Source organism: Larus michahellis, chromosome 12 (genome assembly GCF_964199755.1).
Source record: "Larus michahellis chromosome 12, bLarMic1.1, whole genome shotgun sequence".
Taxonomy (NCBI): domain Eukaryota; kingdom Metazoa; phylum Chordata; class Aves; order Charadriiformes; family Laridae; genus Larus; species Larus michahellis.
Window position 1 is genome coordinate 4,413,092 of NC_133907.1, and position 21,781 is coordinate 4,434,872.

The 21,781-nt window shown below is 49.8% G+C and overlaps 1 protein-coding gene across 6 annotated transcripts; it reads right to left on the bottom strand.

Annotated features, from left to right (window-relative positions):
* Positions 1-332: 332 nt before the first annotated feature.
* Positions 333-21,487, bottom strand: TCEA2 (transcription elongation factor A2). 6 transcript variants are annotated; one of them, XR_012589598.1, is made up of 12 exons: positions 21,265-21,487; positions 18,002-18,064; positions 17,221-17,326; positions 15,684-15,774; positions 9,575-9,708; positions 8,078-8,134; positions 7,136-7,290; positions 6,650-6,796; positions 4,592-4,663; positions 3,878-3,978; positions 3,545-3,642; positions 333-794 (listed from the first exon to the last, which is right to left on the bottom strand). XR_012589598.1 is itself a non-coding variant. In XM_074604860.1 (12 exons), exons 4-12 carry the CDS (start codon positions 18,053-18,055, stop codon positions 3,970-3,972), a joined length of 825 nt encoding a protein of 274 aa, XP_074460961.1. In that variant the 5' UTR covers positions 18,056-18,064; positions 19,733-19,941; positions 20,032-20,127; positions 21,265-21,432; the 3' UTR covers positions 3,657-3,969. The 6 variants fall into 6 exon arrangements, 3 of the variants coding, with proteins under 3 accessions (XP_074460961.1, XP_074460960.1, XP_074460959.1); XM_074604860.1 differs by lacking the exons at positions 333-794; positions 3,545-3,642 and adding exons at positions 19,733-19,941; positions 20,032-20,127 and having other exon boundaries at positions 3,657-3,978; positions 21,265-21,432; XR_012589597.1 differs by lacking the exon at positions 333-794 and having other exon boundaries at positions 2,189-3,642.
* Between the last annotated feature and the right edge of the window lie 294 nt (positions 21,488-21,781).

The following is a 21,781-nucleotide window of genomic DNA, read 5'->3' on the forward strand; positions in this document are numbered from 1 at the left end:
GGTTTCTGGGCCACCCTCCAGGACTGTCCTCGGGGCTGGTGCCACTGCGGCAGCGCAGCCCGGGCTGGCTCGTACTACTGAACCCCTGCCCCGTCCCCGCCGCTGGCCGGAGCGAGCCGCGGGAGAGCGCCCAGGGCCCGGCTCCCCCTCCCCGGCTCCACCCGCACCCCATTTTGAAGAGGTCACTTTATCCCCTCTCCAACACACCTGGGGACATGGCACGTCCCCGTTTCCCACATGAGACCCAGTTGGGGACTGGGTTGGGGTTTTTTTTTGGGGTGGGGGGGAGGTCGATTGTTGTTGTTTTCCTTTTTTTTTTTTTGTTTTTTTTTCTAACGTTTTATTTTAAATGCTTTTTTTGGTTGGCTTTTACTGGGGGACTCGAGGGGCGGGAGGGGGGGTTTGACAAGCGTCTCTGTACATATAAAAACTCGTCAGGTTTACATCACTCCGTCTGTTTGAAGTGGCCCATGGGGGCGGCAGAGGGGGCAGTGGTGCAGCCCCCTTTGTATTCCCAGCGGATCGGGGGGGACAGTGCTGGGGCTGGATGGTGCAGAAGGCTGGCAACCCCTCTGCCCCCAGCAGAGACTCAGCCCCCCCCATCTCCAAAGCTGCCTGAGGGGCTGTGGGGGGGCCAGAAGGGACGGTGGGGCCATGAGGATGTGCTCGGAGGGTGGGCAGGGGGTACCCGACTGCTGCCTCTTCCACCAGTCCCCATCGCACCGCTCCAGCCCTGGGACACCATGGGGTTGTCACCTCAAACCCAGAGCATCCTGTATCCTCACTTCACGGACCTGAAGGAAGGGGAAAACACACGTCTGAGCCGTGCAGGTATTATTTGTCCTCCTGCAGAGACCCCACAGGCACCAGGACCCCAAAAGCGAAGTCTCCCAGCTGGCCCATGCCAGTCCCACCAGTGGGGACAAACCCAGGGGTCTGCCCTGGTCCCTCCGGAGCAGCTTGGCACCGAGCAGGCAGGGCTCCACGCGGGCTGGGAAACATCGCAGGGAAGATCTATAACATCGGTGTGGTTTTGTATGGCACAAGGAATGGTTTACTGGAGCCCCAGCACCCAGATTTAAGTGCTTAGCGACATGGTTTAGTGATGGCTTTTGTCAGTGTTAGGTGGACGGTTGGACTTGATGATCTCAAAGGTCCCTTCCAACCTAGACAATTCCATGATTCTGTGATCTCCGCCAGCAGCTCCTGTCCTCCACAGTCAAACAAAGCCATCACCGGGGTCCTGCTGCAGAAAAACCAACGCTCATCTTTGCTTTTCCTCACCCAGAGCAGCCCCTGGTTTCCTATTTATCTCCCCCTTCCCCTTCTCTCTTCCTCCCTTTCAAAGGAAAAAGAGCGAGCACTGGTTCTTTTTATTGAAGATATTTTTTAAACAAAAAGAAAAAAAAAAACCCAAAAATTTCTCTCAGCTTCTTTTTTTTTGTTGTTTCCTTCGTTGTGGCACAACTGTGTGGAAATCCATGTCAGTAAATTTAGTTTTGCTTGCCACGCTGGAAATACAGTTCAAGAAAATGTAGTTTTGAGAGAGACCAGAGATAGTCATTTGTTGAGGAATGCTGGTATTGTTATTATTTGGTGGTTGTTGGCAGGTTTCCCCCCCGCCAACCCCTGCGCGAGTGCGGAGCCTGCACCACCGCAGCCCCGCAGCATCCCCACCCTGCACCGGGGAGGTTTCGGTTGTGGGTGCTCGCTTTGCTCTGGGAGGAAAGGAAATGTCCCACGGGCTGGGGCTGAGCATCCCTGGAGCCGTTGAGGAGCGAGACAGGCGGGTCAGAGCCTCTCTGCACATCACCTCAGCCCAGGGAAGCCCACTGCCATCTAATAATGCACTCTTAGTCCTAATCCTAGCATTTTTTACACACCTTGTAAGTGAATCTGTGCCTCCAAGACACCTCTTTATCCAGCAGCATTCCCCTCACTCGCTCTTCCTTGCCGTTACCCCGGGAAGTGGCACAGACAATGGTTTGAGGGGCTGCTCCTGCTCGGGACTCTCCTAAATTCAGGATTGTCAGCAAACGGTACCCAAGCCCAGTTACCCTCCTTACAGAAGAAGAAAGGCAACAGCAGCTGGCACTGAGCTGGCTCCTGTTCACAGCACACGAGGCGGTGGGCCTCGGCCAGCTCGGGGTCCAGATCCTGAAGGGTTTTGTTTTTTTTTTTTTCTTTTAAGCATGACTGCGAGGACACTCACTCTTCCCTCCCAAGCCTGGCTTGAATAATCCCCTTCGCCGCAAAACTCGTGAGGCTTAAACGAGTTGTCAGCGTCTTTGAATCTTTTCCTTCTTGGGAGACTTGGCTGCACCGCGTAAAGTGAAAGCCCTGAGCGAAGGATGCTGTTGGGATCCCTGCCTCCGGAGGAGCACAGCCCTCAGAGGGGCTGCGAGCACGTTCCCTGCTGCTTTCATGTGGCTGCTTACTCCTCTCTAAACATCTCCAAGGTCTCTGCTGAATGTCTGCTGTCTGGCATGCTGAAAAGCCAGTGGAAATACTTGTTTTTCACTCTGGAACAGGGGAGCGATGCCATAGATGTGACTGCAAATGCTCCTGCGCTGCTTGTCAGCGCAAGAGCTGCAGTGCAGAGGACTTCTCTCGAGCGGCCTCAAACTCAGAGGCTTACTGGGGTCCCCCGAATGCCGCACCACCCCAGTTAAAGGCTAGGAAAAGAAAAGAAGAGGGATTTTAAGTCTCAGGCTGAAAGCTGTTGCGAGGACAGGCAGAATTTCTCCACCAGGTTCTAGCTGCCTCCCAGAACGAGCCTGATCCTGCAGGTCCCCCTCACAGGGTCACGTTTGCAGAGGTGGCGACTGAGGCTTTCTTTGCTACTAGCTCCTTTATCTCGCCCCTTCCAAGCACTAGCTCCGAGCTCACTTCAAACCTCATCTGTTTCTGGAGCTACATGCTAACAGCTGCCACTGATATCTGTAATCCCTACCTCTTCCAGGTCCAAGCCTCTGGAAAGTTTCCTGTATTTGCAGCATTTCCCCTCCTCCTGAGCCTCTCTGGCATGTCCCTCTGAAAATTCCAGCTGCCTTTCAGCCACCAAGCTACGAGCAGAGCACACACAAGCAGGAAAGCACCTGGGACCCCCTTTTAATGCTCCCACTGGATTCCCTCCACCTCTTTTATTGATGGCTTCTCCCTGTATCAAGATCAGCCTTGCCTGGGCCGAGGACACCTTCCTCCCTGCCCTGCTCCCCCAAACCAACCATTTGGGTCGGGTTTTTGTGGCTGGTGTCACCCTGCGTTCAGCCTCTTACAACCTGGGTGGCACATTCTCATCTCGCAGCAGCCTGTGCTGTTGGCATTTAAAGGCCTGAGACAACAAGGCGCACGCCCCTGCGAAAACAAATCAATGCCGTCAAGATGGAAAGCAGCATCTGATCTGGGCCCCAAAAGCCATGTTCCATCAACAGGTCTCCTCAGGCAGGTGAGGAAGACCAGTACTGCCCACCCAGCCAGCCCAGTGTTTTAGATTTCATGAGTTGACTAAGAACAAGCCATCATGCACCGAGGGGGTACCTACAAGCGGCTTCTCGCTTTCTGGTGGTCCAGGCACTGTTCAGTCCTCTTCCATCTGGACACTCTCCGTCCGTCAAGCTCCCATGCCGCAAAAGCAAAGCGCTGCACGCACACAGTTCAAATAAAAGTCAGAAAACTGACAAAAATGTTTAATATTAGTTTTGAAAGAAAAAAAGTGACCATACTTGCTTAGATGAGAAAATAACGACTAAGTGTGTTTAAGTGAGCTCTCCTGCCAACCTGTCAGCCCACCGCTGTGGCTCTCCACCGAGGCCCAGGCGGAGAGGGAGAGGCCTCCCCGCCGCTGCTCGCTCAGCGCGTGACAATGCAAACTCACTTGGGACACAATACACAATGGCCGCGGGTGCTGGCGTATGGAGGTTGCGGTCTGATCTGCGTTTGGCTGCCGCTCTCGGGACACGGCACATATCAGCAGAACTGCAAGAGAAGGGAGTTTAAACCCCAATTAGAAGGTTTAGAACTGCCAAGGGGAGTTGTGGGTCATGCGTGTGCTGCCTAGAAGACTGTTATCCGGGTGATGGTCTTGTTTCTGAAGCTGGCAAGGGCTTGGGGATTCTGCAGAGGCAGGGCTCAGCCCCTGGAGCAGGGGGCAAACAGAGCTCCCATCGGAATCTCTCGGCTGTGACTCTTTGGCACTTGGTAGCCATTTCTGCTCGCCATTGACCGGGAGATTTCTGCTCACCCCCGAGCTCTGTGCCCAGCATAAAAGAGCAGTTTTAAAATCCTGAATGTCATCACCACTATCTCCCGGGGGACAGAGGGAGCAGGGAAAGCACTGTGAAGCTGGTCATGGCAGAAGAGGGGACGTGAGGAGGGAGGCAGGGAATGCAAAAGTGAGACTCGACCCCAGCTTGTCTGCAGAGATGGGATGAACCCAGGAGCTCTTCCCTCTGCGCTGGGAGGAAAGATCACTTGCTAGAGCCAGTCGGCGTTTGGCAAGCCCCTCTGAGGGCAGCAGCTAAGCATCTGCAGCATCGTGGGTGCAGCACCCTAACACCCCTCAGTGCCAGTAATATCCTTGGTGTGCTACCTTCCAGCGATTCCCACACTCGTTGCACACGACGAAGGTGGTCATGGGCTCATCGGAGCTGCGCGTCTGCACCTGGGGGAGGACACGAGAGAAATGAGAGCCGAGCACATCGCGCATAGCCCCGTGGGGGTTCACGGGGAGCTCCTTGTCCCTCTGGCCACCAGGGAGTCACATGCTGGGGGTCACATTGTCAGAAATCAATGAGACACCGAGCAAAAGGAGCTTCCCTGTAAAATGAGTCTGGTTGCTTTACACGCAGATATACACCTCTCTCTCTCTGTGTGTGTATATATATATATATATATATATATATATATATATAAAAAATATATATAAAACCCCTCTTCTAGCCTGACACTACCTGGAATGACATGTTTTGGGGCAGCAGATTCCCCCCCTCACCCCCTTTGCTGCCCAAACCTTATGGGTGGCTCTGGAGGTGGACATACCCACAGCCGGTCCCTCCCCGTGCTGTCCCCCAGGAAGGGATAGAGCTGGCGGTGAGGAAAACAAAACCCTCAGCCCATCAAGCACGTGTTCCACAGCGACATATAAAAAAGCACTCAAGCCATGCTCTTTTACAGTCCAGTCCTATGTCCCGGCCTCACAGGAACATGCTCTGGGTTACCAGGTTCTGCACATTTCCAGTCTGTTTTGTATTTGAGCTATTAAGAAACTCTGATATTTAACCCAGATGTGGCTGCTGCCTCTGACCAGCTCTTGCCAGAAACACATACTTTGCTAAAAAAAAAATATATCAGGTTTTCATGGCATTTGAATACCACAAGGCAGATCTATGCTGAAAATACTGGCACTCCCTGTGCAAGTCAGGCAGCAGAACTATGCCAAGGGGTAATTACGGTGATCTACATGTGTAATTACCCAATGTGCAAGGTCACAGTATTTGCATGATGCAAATTAAGCATGTTTTGCAAGCATGCTGGATAGCTAAATTCTGTAACTCTCACACGACATTACTGCCTGGCTTCGAGCGCTTTCATAAATGCCAGTTCATCCACTTGGCACAACGTCTCAGTCACCAAACAGTGATTTCACTGGAAAACTAATAAAACTGGAGAAAACCCTCTGATATTTCTGTTTCAAAGACGCTGCCGTCACCTGCCCCAATTCCAGACAGTCGGAGTCCAGTCCACTGCAGGTGGAGACAGGGACCCACGTGCCACCGAGGCCAGTGAGACAGCCCAGGCAGTGCTTCCAGCTGACTTACTGGGAGGCACTCGCGGAGCGAGGCCTCTCGCCCGAGCCAGCCTGCGGGATGCAAGACTGCGGCTGAGCCAAAGGAAAATCCCTGGTCAGCTGCCTGGCTCTCATCTGCATTTGCATGTCCCATCCAGGCATATGCAGGAGTTTCGCTCGGCACTTGCACACGCAGTTTGTGCACACCCACTCAGTAGCAATTGTGTGGCTGCTGCTGCATTTTTGGGTATCTGCACATTCTAAAACACTGACTCACAGCAAAGGCACATTTATCTCCAGATGCCTGGTGCAAACATGGGAACTAAAAAGCACTGGTAATGTGCAAGGCTTCCAGCAGCTGTCCATTGAGAAGAAAAATCCCCTCTGCCTGCTCACATCACTGCTTCGTTTATTCCTCATGTTTCACCTGTTTCATGCTGATTGATTTTAAGTAAGTTGGGATTTGTCCAGCCACAGCTTACCTACTCTGAATTTGCACTTTTAATACCATCAACGTGCCTGCCTCGGTTTCTGCAGTCTCTCTTCTCTACACCACCCACTCCTTTCTTGTCTGAATCCCCACATTCCCAGCACCTGCTTTCAATGTGCTGCTCGAAAGCTTCCTCGGTGCCGCACAACCCCTGCTCTTGTACAAACGGCCCACAAAAAAGTTACACAAGCTCCAAGGAAAGATGTGTGCAAAATCACCACATTTTAGAGTGCCTCGAGTGTACAAAAAGGTTCTCTCCACCAGTGGCAAAATTTGGGCCTGTCACAGAGCGGTACGAGCGCGTGACCATGGCAGATCGTGTCCTCTGCAGAGGTCAATGGCGCGGAGGCTGTAGGAGCAGGAAGACTAACCTGGGTGTAGGTACAGTTCTTCTTCTTGCATTTCCCACAGGTGAAGAGGTCGGTCTGCGTCCCTCCTGTCTTGGCCATCTGATGCTCCCGGATTGCTTCTTTCGTCATGGCTTTTCTGATCTCCTTCAGCTCGTTACTGGCCATTTCCTTCCAAAAAAAGCAATAAAGTCACATCTGTCCAGTTTTACCACCACACCCACTACAATGGAAAGAGTTAACAGAACAGGGTGGCCTAGCAGACAGGTATTACTACAGAAAGCAGTTCATTCCTGGTTTCTGGTTCATAACTAGGCCCCCATGATGATCTGAAGGCCCAACAGACTACTCTCCACATCGCAAACCCCATTGCTAGCTCGCTCCCCGTGCACTGTGGCAGCGGCTGCTGAGAAACCTGTGACCGTGGCAGCAGACCAGCCCCTTGCTTCAAGCTGAACCACAGGACACATCCCCTGTAAGAAGCAAACCCGGTTCCTCAGGTTTCCTCACCTCCGAGGTCATCACCGCGATCTGCTCGGGGGTAATCACCCCACATAGCACGTTCTTTTTCAGCTCAGGATTTTTGGAGTCCTTCAGATTCGAGATGCGGCTCCTCACTCGGTTTTTGTATTTCATGTCGGTGTTCTTGACATCTTGGTATATGCGTACACGGCAGTCAAGGAGTTTGCAATCAACCCAGAGCCCTCCAACCACTTTCTACGCTGCTTGTGAGTAGCGGGGAGCGTTACCCGCTGCCAGGACACAGGTGAGGGTGCCGGGACCCAACGGCAGTGTCTGCTCTGGGAGGTCAACACTGGATTTGAGAGCAGGCGCATACAATCCCAGAGCCCAGGGGCTTTCACTTCTGGCTTTTTCACTCTGCTGGAAATAATCTTTACTTTGTTATGTTCAGGTTCTTCAACCCGCTCTTTCTCTCAGCCGGGTAGCCACAAAACCCTCCACTAAGAGGCCAGCTGCACCTCCAACCCCACAGCCCCCAAACCAAGCAAACTCCTGCCTTATCTCAAATGGACATAAAGCTTGATCCTCATTGCGCCACCCTTCCCATTGCTTTTGGCTTTATCAGCACACTCTCCTCAACGGGGAGGCACAAGGAATTTGCATGTATTTGGAAGCAGAGATGAGCGCAGGAAATAGCATTTGGACGGGAAGGACAAACTGGGCATTACACTCCATTACGGCGTGAACAAGGAGGAAATAACCGTGTCTATCACACCAGCAAGGGGTGTGCCCTGAGCTCCCAATACCACACCGGCGGTTCCTTAGTGACCCAGGACTCAGCCGAGCAGAGCTGGAACCAGACCCAGAACCCTGACAAGAGGAGGTGCAGCAGAACATTCATACAAAGAAAGACTGTCCCATTTTTTTCCTCCAAGCACATTAATTTCATGGCCTGCAGGCCCTTGAGGACGCCCCGTACAGTAAGGATATATTCTTCAATCTGGGCTGCTATGTGCTCACAGTCGGCGCCAATGGAAATATAGTCGTCTGTAAGACAGGAGAAACAGGAGGTCAACAGCTTCTAACCAGGCAAGGGGTCCCCAGGCTCAGGATTTCTGAGAGACAAATCTAGATAGTTTGCTATTTTGATTTACATGCTCTTTCCATCAAATGGCATCTTGGCCTTGGCTCTAGCTATCCTTGGACCCTTTGGAAAAGGGCAGTGATGAAAATAGACCCATCCAACCAGTCTATACCCTCTGCCTCTCTAGGAGATGGACTGCACTAGACAAAGCTAACATGAACCTAGCCCTCAGAACACACGGTTTTCCAGTATATTCTTGGCATAGTTGAAATCAAACATACATAGGCAGGAATTGAGTCTCATCAGATATCCACGTCAATGAGAAGCAGCTCTACTCAGACCAACAGTCTGGCAGGGCCCAACGGCATCAGTCAAGCCTTCATTTCTCTTCTCAGCTCAGGACTCTTCCCCTCCCCTCTCATTTCACATGCTTCTTTTTGCCCATTAAACAGCATCATATAGAATGCCATAACTGCTATGAGTTTGGACACCGGGTATGGTAACACCATAGAGCAGGGAACAGGGATAAGCTTTGCGAAAGACTCACGGGGACTATTTCCCAGACTTCATATGGAAAGGCTTTTTCTAAGAGTTATACAAAGTATTTAATGCAGCATATATGAACACATGCGCACACACAGAAAGGCTAGAAATAAAGACTTTGTGAACTTCTCCATCTGCTGTCTACATTCCTTGGCTCCAAATTAATAAAAAACTCTGCAGTGCTTCGGCCCTAATTTTCCAAAGGGATCTGCAACTTGGACACAAGCATGTGCTCAGCTTGAGGTGTTTAAAATCTGACTTTCAGAGATGCTGAGCACCTGCAGTTGCCTCTCATTTGAGATGGCACAGTCTGAGTGCAAGAGAGACCTATTCCACCCCAGATCCAGAGGACCACGGTATTTAAGGGGCTCCAGCCTGCAAAGGCAGGGGAGCGTAGGAGCAGATGGTAACTGGCATAAGCCCCACTACCGACAAATTCCAAGTATTGAGTTACAGCTTCATTTTGTGCCCTAAGGGTAAGCAGAGATTACAGCTTTGTTTTCCAGCAATCAGACAAGACTGAGGCCTAGAAAGGGAAGCAAATACCTGCACACCTGAAGATGAAACTTCTGGCCAGACCACCACAGGCTGCAGAGCAGAAGACCCCACGTCCTTAACAGCCACTGCCTGACACATTGCCACTTTATAGCAAGCGCCTACAAACACTGCAACACCGCCTGGTCTGATAAAGGGGTGACCAGTGGCAAGACCGTGCCGATGGCAATAATCCCTTGACAAGGCTCCTACAGAAGAGCATGTCCAAGAGGAACTGGCGCTGACCTACAGGCAGAGGTCTCTGTCAGAACACACCAGGAGCTGTGCAGCCCTTCAGGCAATGGAGTGTTTCCCCCAGCGCTCACCATCAGCCTGTAGAGCTGTTGTCAGCATTTCTCTGCATTTGTTGCGGACTGCATCGCAGGTGACGGGCGCCGGAGGGAAGGTGGTGATTTTGGGAGTGGTCGGAGTCTTCGGAGGCTCCTGCCTTTTGTTGGAGCTAAAAGAGAAACTTCACCTGTCAGAATGTCTCAGTTCGGGTCACTGAGAGCAGAGAAGGGATCAGCAGGTATGTGGCCAAGCATCCTGTTAATCATAATACAAAACCAGTCAGAGGAAAACAGTGCAAAGACACATGCCCCAAATCAGCATATAGTGCAATACAGCAACCAACACCATCAACCCAGACACGAGCTCTCCTGCAGACTCTGCTGGCTGCAATCAGAGGGTTAATCCACGAAGCGGGCCTGCCAAGCAACTTCTGTTATCGAACACATATCACAGCTGCTGCACCACCGGGCATTAAGTGAAAATATTATGAAGCTGTTGGACACCATCAGTAACTCAAATATACTCAGGACTTCCCAAGACCATCAGCACTCTCTCAGCCCGGTAGCGTAGCGCAGCACACAGATGCTTGGTACTTTTACAGATGCAAAGTCCATAACCGCTCTCAGCAGAAAGGGAGCAGAAGCCACCGCTAAGGTCAATCTCAGCAGGTGCTGGAGCTGGTTCTTCATCTCTCATCCAAGATGTCATCATCAGGAAAGAGAACAAAAAAGCACTCTAGCTCTCTGTAGCCAACAAGGAGTGCAGCACGCTGCCTTCTGGGGCAGAAATCAGAGGAGCCTACACTAGCCCCTTCAGAAGAAGGCACTGCCGTGCTAAGAAAAAGAAAGAAAATGGCTCTTTCAGCTCTGATATTACAAAAACCCCAACAACAAAGCATAACACCTGAGAGGATCTTCCTTTTTCTTGTAATCTGGACAAGACTCTCTGATTATTCATCTCACAGATCACCCCTATGCAGCCACACATGGCTCACACAGGTGCCAGGCTGCCAGAGGACTAATAAATACTGCTTCACTCACAAAAATAACTTCATTTCCACCTGCAATCAATCACAGGCACAGGCAAGGGAATGCAAACACCTGCCTGCTGTGGCTGCCTCAGTCGGGTCACCTGCGAGGGGAGCTGGCTGCAGAGACCCAAGGTGAAGAATCACACACCGCTGCGGGGTCTGCGTGCCACAGGGGGAACCTCACTGAGCAGCTCAGCTGGGTGTACACCCACGGCATTGAAGACATCTTGCCCACAAAGCCTAACATCTGCGCATAGAGCTAGCCCTGCAAAAACTGCCGGTAAAAGATTTGGGCTATTATGATTCCCAGATGATTTTATAGAGCTTTTTTTTTCCACCCCTTTCCTTAAATCTAGGCAGCAGAACAGCAAATTTTTCAGCAGAGATTGCTCTGACTTTGGTGTTTGGGCCATAAAATGCACTGTATTTATGGCCAATGCCTGGTAAAATGAATGCAGTAAGAGACCAAGGAAAAAAAAATAATGAAGAAACCCTGATATTTCACCCATGCTACACTGGCTACATCTCCTTTAAGATCCAAGTGGCTTGACAATTGCTTTTAAGCTGGGTCACTACTGCCAGTTCTTTGCCATCAAAAATAAATCTGTTATGAACAGGCACTTCCACTACACTGTCCTGGAAGGGATTAGTCAGCCCACAGAAAAACAGCGCTAAGCTGAAAACCTTCCGAATCTGCTGCTGTACAAACTGAGCCAGACAACTTCGGGGGCTTATCCTGGGAGACCCTGCTGCTGCTAAGTTCAAATCCAGTCTGGCTCTTCAGTGCCTCAAAGCCTGTAGATCGCCATTAGGGCTACCGGATTTCCACAGTTCAAAATCTCCCCCGGCCCTTTTAAGAAGCACCCACCAATGCACCTTCAAAATTGTTCGGCTCAAACTGCAGCAGCCGATTAATTTCTTGCTCAGATAAAATACATGCACTCTACGAGAGAGATTATATTGTGAGCTTACGGTGTTTCTCTTTGACCAGTAGCTGAATAAAAACACTCTTTAGCAGCTAGTTTTACTGGTCAGTGCTACAGGAGGCTATTAAGGAATAGATTTGTGTCCAAGCAGCTCAAAACATTCAATAGGATTTACATTGCACATATTACAAAAAGAAAGAATTTAGCTTGCAAATAAACAACGAGATGACCTTCTCCCATCTGGGATGTACAAATCACCATCAGGTACTTTTGTGCTTAAGCAGCTATGCACAGATTCCGGGCAGCGCACACGGGGGTGTACGTAGCAAAGCATACACAACACAGGAATAACTCATTTAAAAAAAAAAATCACAGCTGATCATGTTGCATAAAACCTTTTGGAAAAATGAGACTTCCCAAAGGACAAAGGCAAAAAGCCTAGAAAACGTACCTACAACAAAAGGAAAGACTGAAGGAATTGGGAGTGGTTTGCAGCAGGGAAGGCTTAGAGGAGACGAGTCCTGAAATACTGCAAAACTTGTTACAAAGGAGGACAGTGGGAAACATCCTCCATACTTCCTAAAGGACAAAAGCATGAAGAAATGGTCTTAGCAAGACAGGTTTTGACTGAGAGCAAGTTTCAAACTGTAAAGGTGAGTTATGAATTAGAAGATGCTGCCAAGGGCAGCTGTGGAAATGTCTTACCCTGCGGTTTTTTGGTGTTGTCAAAAAAGAGCTTAGAGAAAGGCCTGTCAGGGAGAGCCTGGGCAGAGGTTGTGCTGTCCTGGGAAGGGGTGGCAGGAGAAGCTTCCCTGAGAGCTCTTCCCGCTTTAACTTTTATCTCATTTTGCAAGCAACAGTGACACTAAGGTCTCCCAGAGCAAAGCACTGCGTGTGAACCCTCAACACTGACCGTCACATTCAATGCTTAACATCAGCTCTTTAAACTAATATTTGCACAGGTAACGCTTCATTTTCTGGAAGGTTCTATCTACAAATGCCATTGACTTAAATATTTGTATGTTTATTTGCCAGAGGTGGAAGAAAAGTTAGACAAGATGCATGGTTATCCCACTTCTGTTAGCTGATGAGTAAAGACATATTCGCCCACATACACATACATGTCATACATGCCCTGAGATGACAACTGATCGCTCACAAATTAGATGAAACAGACTTCTCAGCCATTCCAAAACCTGTACAGAAAGTTATTTATTAAGCTTTAGAAGTGAGTTTCTAATTAGAACAGCTGGGAAATAGGCCTCAAACACACCTAGAAGGCTTACTTCAGGAAATCCTTGTGGTTCACACTGTTCCTGTTCAACAGGAGAAAGAGCTTGTAAATCTATCCAGGCAGCAAAAGTTTATACGTGAAAAAGGCTACACTGGAACAAAATGGTGGCAAAGCAACAGCCAGGGACTGCAAGCAGAACTCAGGGTTGCACTGGAAGAAAATCCCACGGAAGAGCTGAATTCAGGCCACAGATCCAAAACCTCCTAATAAAGGCAGTTTAGAGTATCCTGGAAAAGAAAAAGCTCATGCTGCCAGAGACAGAGAAACATTAGACATAGCCCATTAAAATGTACTACACTAATGGTCTAAAATACTACAGCACAACAGAATATGCTTTGGATTACAGTAATGCAGTGTGTAACTACACAGGTGCCAGCTCCACGCTGGCTGGCTCGGAGCCTTCAGGTCTCGCAGTGCTCGCTCTCTAGTCACTACAGAGGGATTTCTACATCTGTGTTCCAGAAAGCAAGACGTTTCAGGCCAAGAGCTATTCAAGTATTTCTCCCTGACAGAAGAGGAAGGCCTAGCCAAAACCTATCAGACTAAGTGGCTGAAATATCTGAATACAAGCTGATCTCTCTGGTGTCTTGAGAGCAGCCTCATCTGAACCAGCTATCGCACACTGAGCAGCTAGTCAGACTCCCTTCATCACAGCCCGTGCGTCGAAGAACAAAGACTCTTTGCTGCTAATAAATTATATTTTTTTTTTGTCAAGGCAAGATTAGTAGTTTATTTTGCAGCACTGGAGAATAAGCATTCTTGTCTCTGTAGAGAGCCTGGCTCAACAGACTGACACCAGCAGCTAACCACCTCTGCCTGTCTATGCTAGGCGATTTAATCCATTTGCTTCTGTTTATCCTGCACAACCAAGGGGATGCTTTGCCATTCAGAAGATGGAGGCTGAATACACAGCGAGAGCAACAAGGGAAAAAACCAAACCTGCAGTAGCTGCAGCACATCCTCAAAGCACAGGGGAGGGTTAGCAGCCCAAGCCAGAAAGCTCCACTCTACATACCCCCTGATAACTGTCCAAAAGCAAGGAGACAATGAGGTGTTGCCTGTCTACCTACAGCCAGGATCCTATTCCAAGTGAAACCACTACAAGCCTCAGCCTTCAAACAAGATGTCGTAGCAGGACCAGCTAGTTTTGTTCTTGAAGTATCTACTGCCACTGTGCCCAGGGAATACCCCACACTTCCTTCCCTCCAGGCTCCACATTCCCCAAGGTCAATTTTCCAAAGGTTAAAACAGAAGCTTCCCTTTTTCTTTGAACCGCAATACTACTTCCTAGAGTCAGTAACACGTGTCTTCTTTCCCCACCAGGAACAGCCAACAAGTACCTCCACACAGGCTTCTGCCCTGACCCTGGAGGGAAGTCTGCCTCCCCTTACCAGTAAGGGCACACGCAAAGGCTCTTGTCCATAGAATCACAGAATGTGTTGGGTTGGAAGGGACCTCTAAAGGTCATCTAGTCCAACCTTCCTGCAGTAAGCAGGGACATCTTTAACATGACTGATTCAGTTCCTACCCTCATCAGCCCTACAACTGATCCTCCCCGTGTCCACACCCTGGGGAAGGCAGCACCAGTCTGCACTTTAGAGTGTAAGGACCATGAAGAGAAGGTATTTGCATCACAAGGATGGTGATACTGCTCAGATCAACTCTCAGCTTACAAAGCAATCCCTTCTCCTATCACTGACTGCTCTTTGGCTTCCAACCCTCAGCTCTCCTCAGCAGGGCAAAAGGAAACAGCACAGGGGAGACTCCATCCTACTGCTTTTATCCTGTACCACTGTCACACACCAGACCGCCACGGGATGTGTCATACACACAAATCTAGACAGCCCAAGCTCCCATGTTGCACAACAAAATTCAATTCTGGCTGTGAAGTCTCCTCAATACTACTTCCAGTTCTTTTTCATATTTTATGGAAGTAACATACAATCAAAGATGCCTGTCAAAGTTATGTAGCTCAGCATCAGCAGCAGCTTTGTGTAGAACTGCAAAGGCTCACACCAAAGCGTGAGAGATCTGAACAAAAAAGGAAAAGCAAAGTGGAGTGTGACAAAAAAGTGACCAGAGACACACTGCAATCATGGAAGAGCCTGCAAGCCAGCAGGACTATAGCCTTAATACTCTAAATCTTCTGGCAAACTTGGGAAATTGGCTAAATCACTTGAGGGTCAAACCTATGAAGCACAAACCCTCCTGGGATGTGAGGCTGAGAGAAGTCTCTCGCCTCTGGAACAAAGCTTTAAATCGCGTTTGCCCCCTCCCCTTTGATCACCGCCTCCACTCCACGGCTTGGCAAGCGCAGCCGCAGACAGTGGAAAGAGGACCGTTCAAGGCCTGGCAAGAAGCAAGCGTGCAGCAGACCTGCCAGATGGGTGGACATCAGTCCAGAGGGAAAAAGAGGACTTCTGCCAGGACTTGTCAAGGACAAAGAAATGGAAGTTTTACTGTAGTGATGTATGAATCAATCCCATCCATCACCTGAGATTGCAAAGGCCAAAAATAATCTTCATTCTAAGGAGTTCAAAGTTAGAAATAAGCAAAAAATCATATAAAAATGCAACACACACAAAAAGATGAATGTTTTACTAATAGAAAAATCAACACATAACCAAGAGTAGAAAAGCACGAAGTAAGATGTGAATAAAATCAAAAAACTCACTAAAGCCATCGTATTTTGTAGATGTATATTTCTGCACTAGAGTTTATTAAAAACCCCACACAGATCACCTCTGAAGAAGCCTACACTTCTGGTGTTTCTGACCAGGAATATGACTACGCAAAATTTCCAACTCGGACACTTAAAAATAAAAATGTATATCAGATGCCTTAAGAAAATTCAAATTCTGTAAGAGTATCATCTTTGCTCAAAGGGAAGTTACCTTTGGTCTCTTGAGTTACCAGTCTCCTTCGAGGAAGATGTTGGCAAGGACAGGCTTTTCTTTTTCTCTTCACTTTTTTCCTCAGAAGCATCTATATTCAAAAGAAGAGAAATGGATGCTAAAGGGTTCAGAACTGGTCTTTATGCTACAACCCTGCACGCAATAATCAATGTCTTAAGCTACGCAGCATTGGCCTAAGGCAAGTTATTATTGCCCAAAAGGAATCAGGAGAAAGAACGCCTTTATGGCCTCCCATGCTTTCCAACAGGCCTTTTCCTTACCTCGAAGTAGAAACTAATTCAAACCAAAGCTTTCCTCATTAAAGAGCAATCACCCTCCCTGCCTAGGAGATAAACTTCCTCACAAGACATGCCCCATCACAAAAGTTTCTTTCAGAGACACCCTGGCTGCCGGGTACAGGTTAGATCAAGTTCTCTAAAGCACCACTAAAAGCAGCATTTCCAGCCAACAACACCCGAAGGGCCAGTACGGGCTAGTCCTTCTGGGAATACAACTTCTAGTGTTTCCCAAGTGCTGTTGGAAGCCAATAGCACAACCCTGGAGAGGACTTTCATCACACCGTAGAACAAGTTTGACACAGAGGTAAACTGTCTCAGCCTAGGCAATACACATCCACCCTAACTTGGAAGTGACAGGCCGGCCAGGGCAGGAAAACAGTGCTTCTAACACTCATTTAGCCCTGGGGTGCAGACTAGAGCCAGCCGCACAGTTCACTTTGCCTCAAACACCACCTGCTCTTGTTCTTTTTACACACAGCTGCCCAAAAAAAAAAATCTGTTTAAAGAATAAGGAGTGTTTGAATTTTGCATTGGGGCACTTTGCACTAGCAGAGTGGGAGACACGCAGTCTTCCTCGCAGGAGGACACAGGCAGAGCTGCCCTTCCAACCTCAGCGCTGCAGATGCCTCATTCTTTTATCACAAAGGTAACCTCTAAGACCATATTTGTCATCCCTAATTTGACATCAGTTTGTGCTATATCAGCATTAAAATTCCTCAGACAGAATTAGAAGCTTCTGCTTCTCAGTGTTCATCACCATGAAAGTCTTCCCAGCAGGAAACAGCCCGTGTAAATTTGTCTACAAGGTGTTAAACTGAGGTCCTTCTCCGACTCATCACCCAAAATGCATTCCAGCACTTCTCTTTCCGAGCCGTTGCACAAGGTTGACAGCGCATGCTGTACTAATGTCACATAACACAAGTGGGGGCGGAGGGTTCAGAGTGTAGATATTATTTCTGCAAATAACACCGCTAATTATTATATGGACAGGTACACGTTAAGAATAGTCCTGAAGCTTACAATGCTCTTTCAAGGATGAGCTTGAAAAACAGGAGCTAAATCTAGAGGAATGCATGGTAGGAGACAAAACTTGAAAGACAGAGGGTGCAATTGTAAAAGCTGATTTGCTAGAATGTTCTATTCAGATCAATAGATAAGCTCTCCTGAGAAACCCAGCCTCTCGCTGAAGCCAGCTCCTTCACAGGTTGAATCTGACAGGAACATGCTGATTTTCTTACCTAGAAGTTTTTTCCAAGATTTGATGAGGGATTTGGCAAGCGCTATCACTTCTTCGTCTGTGCTCTGCTTTCTCAGTGCATTTACTGACATCCCGATGCGGGTGGACTGCAAGTGAACATTCAAATGAATCATTCAGGAACAGATTCGTTATTTGTTACTAACTGGAAATCAGAAATAAGCACAACAAAGTCAAAGTAATGAGCAAGATATGAAGTATTCAAGGACTTGCAGAATTATTATCTCCTTACAACTTTGGAAGAGCGAAATGACATTCTCCAGTTTACTCAAACCAATCAGAATCCAGACATGCAGTCACCCACAAATACCTTCTCCACACACTTATAACTGACACTCAAGCTCAGAGTGAAAAAAAAATCCAAGACGCATATCTTAATCTCTAAGTTGTAATTCCATTCACACCTCCCCTGTGTCCTGAATATCACCATGACAAAGACTTAAAGAACTTCTCCCATGACTGCCCTTTGTGTTTGCTACATTAATCTGGTCTTTCCTCTTTTTGAAGCCTAAAAAAGGATTTGAGCAGTTACTCACATTTGCCTCATCAGCTGCGCACAAATTTCAGGCAGCACATGGTGGCCCAGAGCTATTTAATTGCCAGTCCAAAAACCCTGGTTGAGTACTATTTTCTGGATTTCAAGTTTATTTTGATGCTTTGAGTGAGGCAAGAAGTGAGAGGAAATCAATATATTAAGTTTATTCAGACATTTTGAACCCATCCAGTTGCAGACTTCAGCTTTTCACCCTAACTGTGCAACTCACCTGCAATAAGTCCAAAGTCATAGGCATACTTTTCAGTTCTTTCAGTAAATCCATTGCACCATCCTGGAGAAGAGAAGTGAAACAGAATGAGTGCCTCAGCTTTTAGCAAAGAAATGCAACAGCTTGGGAATAAATTCATAAAGTTGAATTTAAAGGCAAAAACCACCAACGAGCCTTCCCTAGAACGTCAGTACGATTACTGCTGGGATTGCTGTTCTGGACAGTTGGTAGATCGTATGACGTGGAGGCACCTGAGATATTGGAATGGGCAAAACAGAAGAGTACTGGAGTGCCACAGATCTTTGCTGGTGTATGGTACAACTGCAGCATTAGCTCATTATCCTTACCTGGCAAGCTTAACATTTTTTAACACCTGAAAAATACACTCTGAACCACAACTGTCCCCTCGGCACACCACTGGGCTTGCAGGAGTAATCCTACTATCGAACTCACAATTTTGGGGACCCTGATTATTGATATTAGTTCACAAGAACAATTTAGCTTAGCTGCAAGAACTTCAGTCACACACCTAAAGTTCAAAATAATTGTCCAGAGCAAAAGCCAAAAGTATCCTCTTTCTACAGCATGAAACTTCACGTAGCTGTTTCCTAGTTTTCGTATTAATACCCCATTGTGCTCAGGACAAGAGCTGATACCAGGAGCAACGCCATCAAGCAGTGAAGCTGAAGAGCGGTTCACTGGAAACTCACTATATGAAGCTTCCTTGCATCAGCTCTGCATCCCAGAACCCAGATCCATAAAAAAACCAAACAACTAGGCAGTCTGTAAATACCTAAAATTGGTGGTCACTCAGAGAAATGGCATGGACGGAATCATAGAACCATAGAAACATTTAGGTTGGAAAAGACCCTTGAGATTATCGAGTCCAACCATCAACCCCACTCTACAAAGTTCTCCCCTACACCATATCCCCCAACACCACATCTAAACGACTCTGAAACACATCCAGGGATGGTGACTCCACCACCTCCCTGGGCAGCCTATTCCAGTGTCTGACCATTCTCTCTGTGAAGAATTTTTTCCTAATGTCCAGTCTAAACCTACCCTGTTGCAGCTTGAAGTCATTCCCTCTTGTTCTATCGCTAATGACCTGTGAGAAGAGACCAGCACCAACCTCTCTACAATGTCCTTTCGAGTAGTTGTAGAGAGTGATGAGGTCTCCCCTCAGCCTCCTCTTCCTCAAACTAAACAGTCCCAGCTCCTTCAATTGCTCCTCATAAGATTTATTCTCCAGGCCCTTCACCAGCTTTGTTGCCCTCCTCTGCACTCGCTCCAGCACCTCGAGATCTCTCTCGTATTGAGGTGCCCATATTGAGAAGCACTAGTCTCCCTCCAGCAGCACACAGCCTGGAGCACGTCCCTCTCCATTCAGCTGGCTCTTTCCTCCCATCCCCCTTCTATCAAACAAGGCCTTCTAGTGTTCACATTTAACAGCTCATTTAAAACACCAACCACTCCAAGCCCATTTGCAGCACAAGACCTATAGAGCCTACGATTGTAGAGAAGCGAAGCAGCCTGCACTGACAGACCCTGTCCTCGCATCCCGTCCTCCCTACGCAGAAGGACCGTTTCCGATTCATCGCGGGACACAATCCAGCTGCCAGTGCCGCCCTACAGAACAGATGCTGAGAAAGCCAAATCAAAGCAGAGTCAAAGCTTTCAGTGTGCACACAAGCAACTCACAACAGCATAAACCACGCATTACCATACCCAGAATGAGCGATTTCCCACTCAGGCAGTTTCACACCTTTCTGCTTCTCCAACAGCAAAACGGACTCCATTAAATCCAGCCCTTAACATAGTAAAAGACCGTGTGATTCCTGTCTCCATTATCAGAAACGGAGCCACTTGGCACAATGGCAGTAAGTGGGGATCCACGAAAAAGCTAGAGCAACAAACAGGTACTCCAGGCAACCATCCTGCAGGAAGAGTTCACAAATTAGCCAATACACAATCACAGGATGGCTCAGTACCACACAAAATGCCAACCAAGAGGAAACATTGCATACCGCTCATTTAAGAAGCTGCCTCTTTCTCAGTGAAGCTTGGAAGCAAATTCTGCAAAGTTGCTCCTTTCCTATTTCAACAATGGCGTTGAAAACCTGCTGTCAGTGGGAACAGACATCACAGGCTGCGGTTTAGCCCAAAGACGCTTTCCTGGGTTGTTACAACAGCTGCAAGAGTGCCAGTGCTCACCCCTATCCACAGCATCCAAAAGTTCACATGACAACTGCACCCAGCATCCCACCACCCAAACACCACACTCCCGAACCCCTTCTCCTCCTCGCCCATCACCTCCCGCTCCCCGCATCCTCCCCGGCCCCAAAAGCCCTCTCCCCCACCCCAAAAAACGCAGCCTACCTCCATCGCAAATCCTTGTCACCCAGCCCGCTGCCTTCGCACTTGCGTGACGGTGCGTGTACTCATACGAGCACCAACTGACATACCCCACGAGGCAGGCAAATACTTGCTACTGCCCCCCCCATGACAGTCACACGGGTTACAACCCACCCTGCGAGACCCCCAGGGTGCAGACAGCAGCAAGGCCAGCCCTCCACACGGGGAGGAGCGAGCAGAAGTGGTGCTTTCATGGGATGGGGATGCAGGAGGTAAATACAGAAGCGTTTGGGTTTGCTCTAGGGGCAAAACAGAGCCCCAGGCCAGCGGCGGGGGGATGCGTGAGGATCCCCCTCCCTAAAGGGCTCCCAAGGGGGGCAGGGGAGGGGGGCTGAGGATGCTCCCCAGGATGGGAACAACCCCGCAGGCCGCACAGGGTGAGCCCCAGGGCGCCGAGCTGTGGGGCAGGGGGTGGGTGAGGCGTGGGGCGGAGGGCGCAGGTGGGGAGGAGGGGGGGAACATGGAGCCCCAACCCTCCCCCCAGTAACGGCCAGTGGGATGGAAGGGGGTGGATCCCACACCACCGCAACGGATGGGGAAGGGAGAGGGACCTGCGAGCCAGGTCTGGGGAGGGAACCCCACCTTGATGGGGGTGGGGGGGCAAGCTTCTGCTCCACCACCATAACGGCTGCATAGAGTGGGAGGGACCCAAAATGGGGGAGCGGGAGGCCCCCCCTCCCCGGGGAAGGGGGAGGCCCCCTCACAACAGAGGGGCAGGAGGGTCCTACCCGAGGGGGACCCCGCGGAGAGGGAGGCCCCGGGTGCCCAGACCAGAAACCGAGGAAGGGGGAGCCCCCCCAGCCTCAGCCCAACCGGGCAGCGGGGGCCAGACCGCCGCCACTCACCGCGCTCTTCTTGGCCACCATTTTGTCCAGCCGCCTGGCGATGCGCACGATCTCCTCCTCCCCGCCCATGGCGCCGCTCCCCGCGGCGGCCGGTGCCGGGGAGGGCCGGGGGGGAGCTGGCGGCAGCTGCCCGGTGCCCACCACAGCCCCCGGTACCGCAGTCCGGGCGGGCGGCGCGCGGGGCACGACGGGAGTTGTAGTCCTCCAGGCGCCCGCCCGCCTCTGCCCTGCGCGCCGCCGAGCGGCAGGACTACAACTCCCAGCATGCCCCGCGCCCGCCCCGCGCCGCCGCGGGGCACGCTGGGGGCTGTAGTCCGTCCCCTCGGGACTCGCAGGCCGCCGCCCCGCTGGCCCGCCGCCGGGGCCCGGGGGTCTCTCCCTCCCGCGGTGCCGTTTGAGGGTCTCCCCGAGCCAGCGGAGACCACACGCCTGTCCCCATCTGTCGTCGTGGCGGCTGAGCCAGGCCGGCTCCCCCACAGTGTCCCCAAGGTGGAGGCCATTCCATCCCTCATGGACT

Bases quoted from the DNA above. Each gene is read 5' to 3' on its own strand.
- TCEA2 (XM_074604858.1), bottom strand. From the start codon at position 21,333: ATGGGCGGGGAGGAGGAGATCGTGCGCATCGCCAGGCGGCTGGACAAA. The intron at 15,775-17,220 runs GTAAGAAAATCA...TTTTGAATATAG, and splicing joins ATCTTGGAAAAAACTTCTAG to ATGCTTCTGAGGAAAAAAGT. The intron at 7,291-8,077 runs ATATCCTTACTG...ACTGCCGTGTAC, and splicing joins AGCAGCCCAGATTGAAGAAT to GCATATACCAAGATGTCAAG.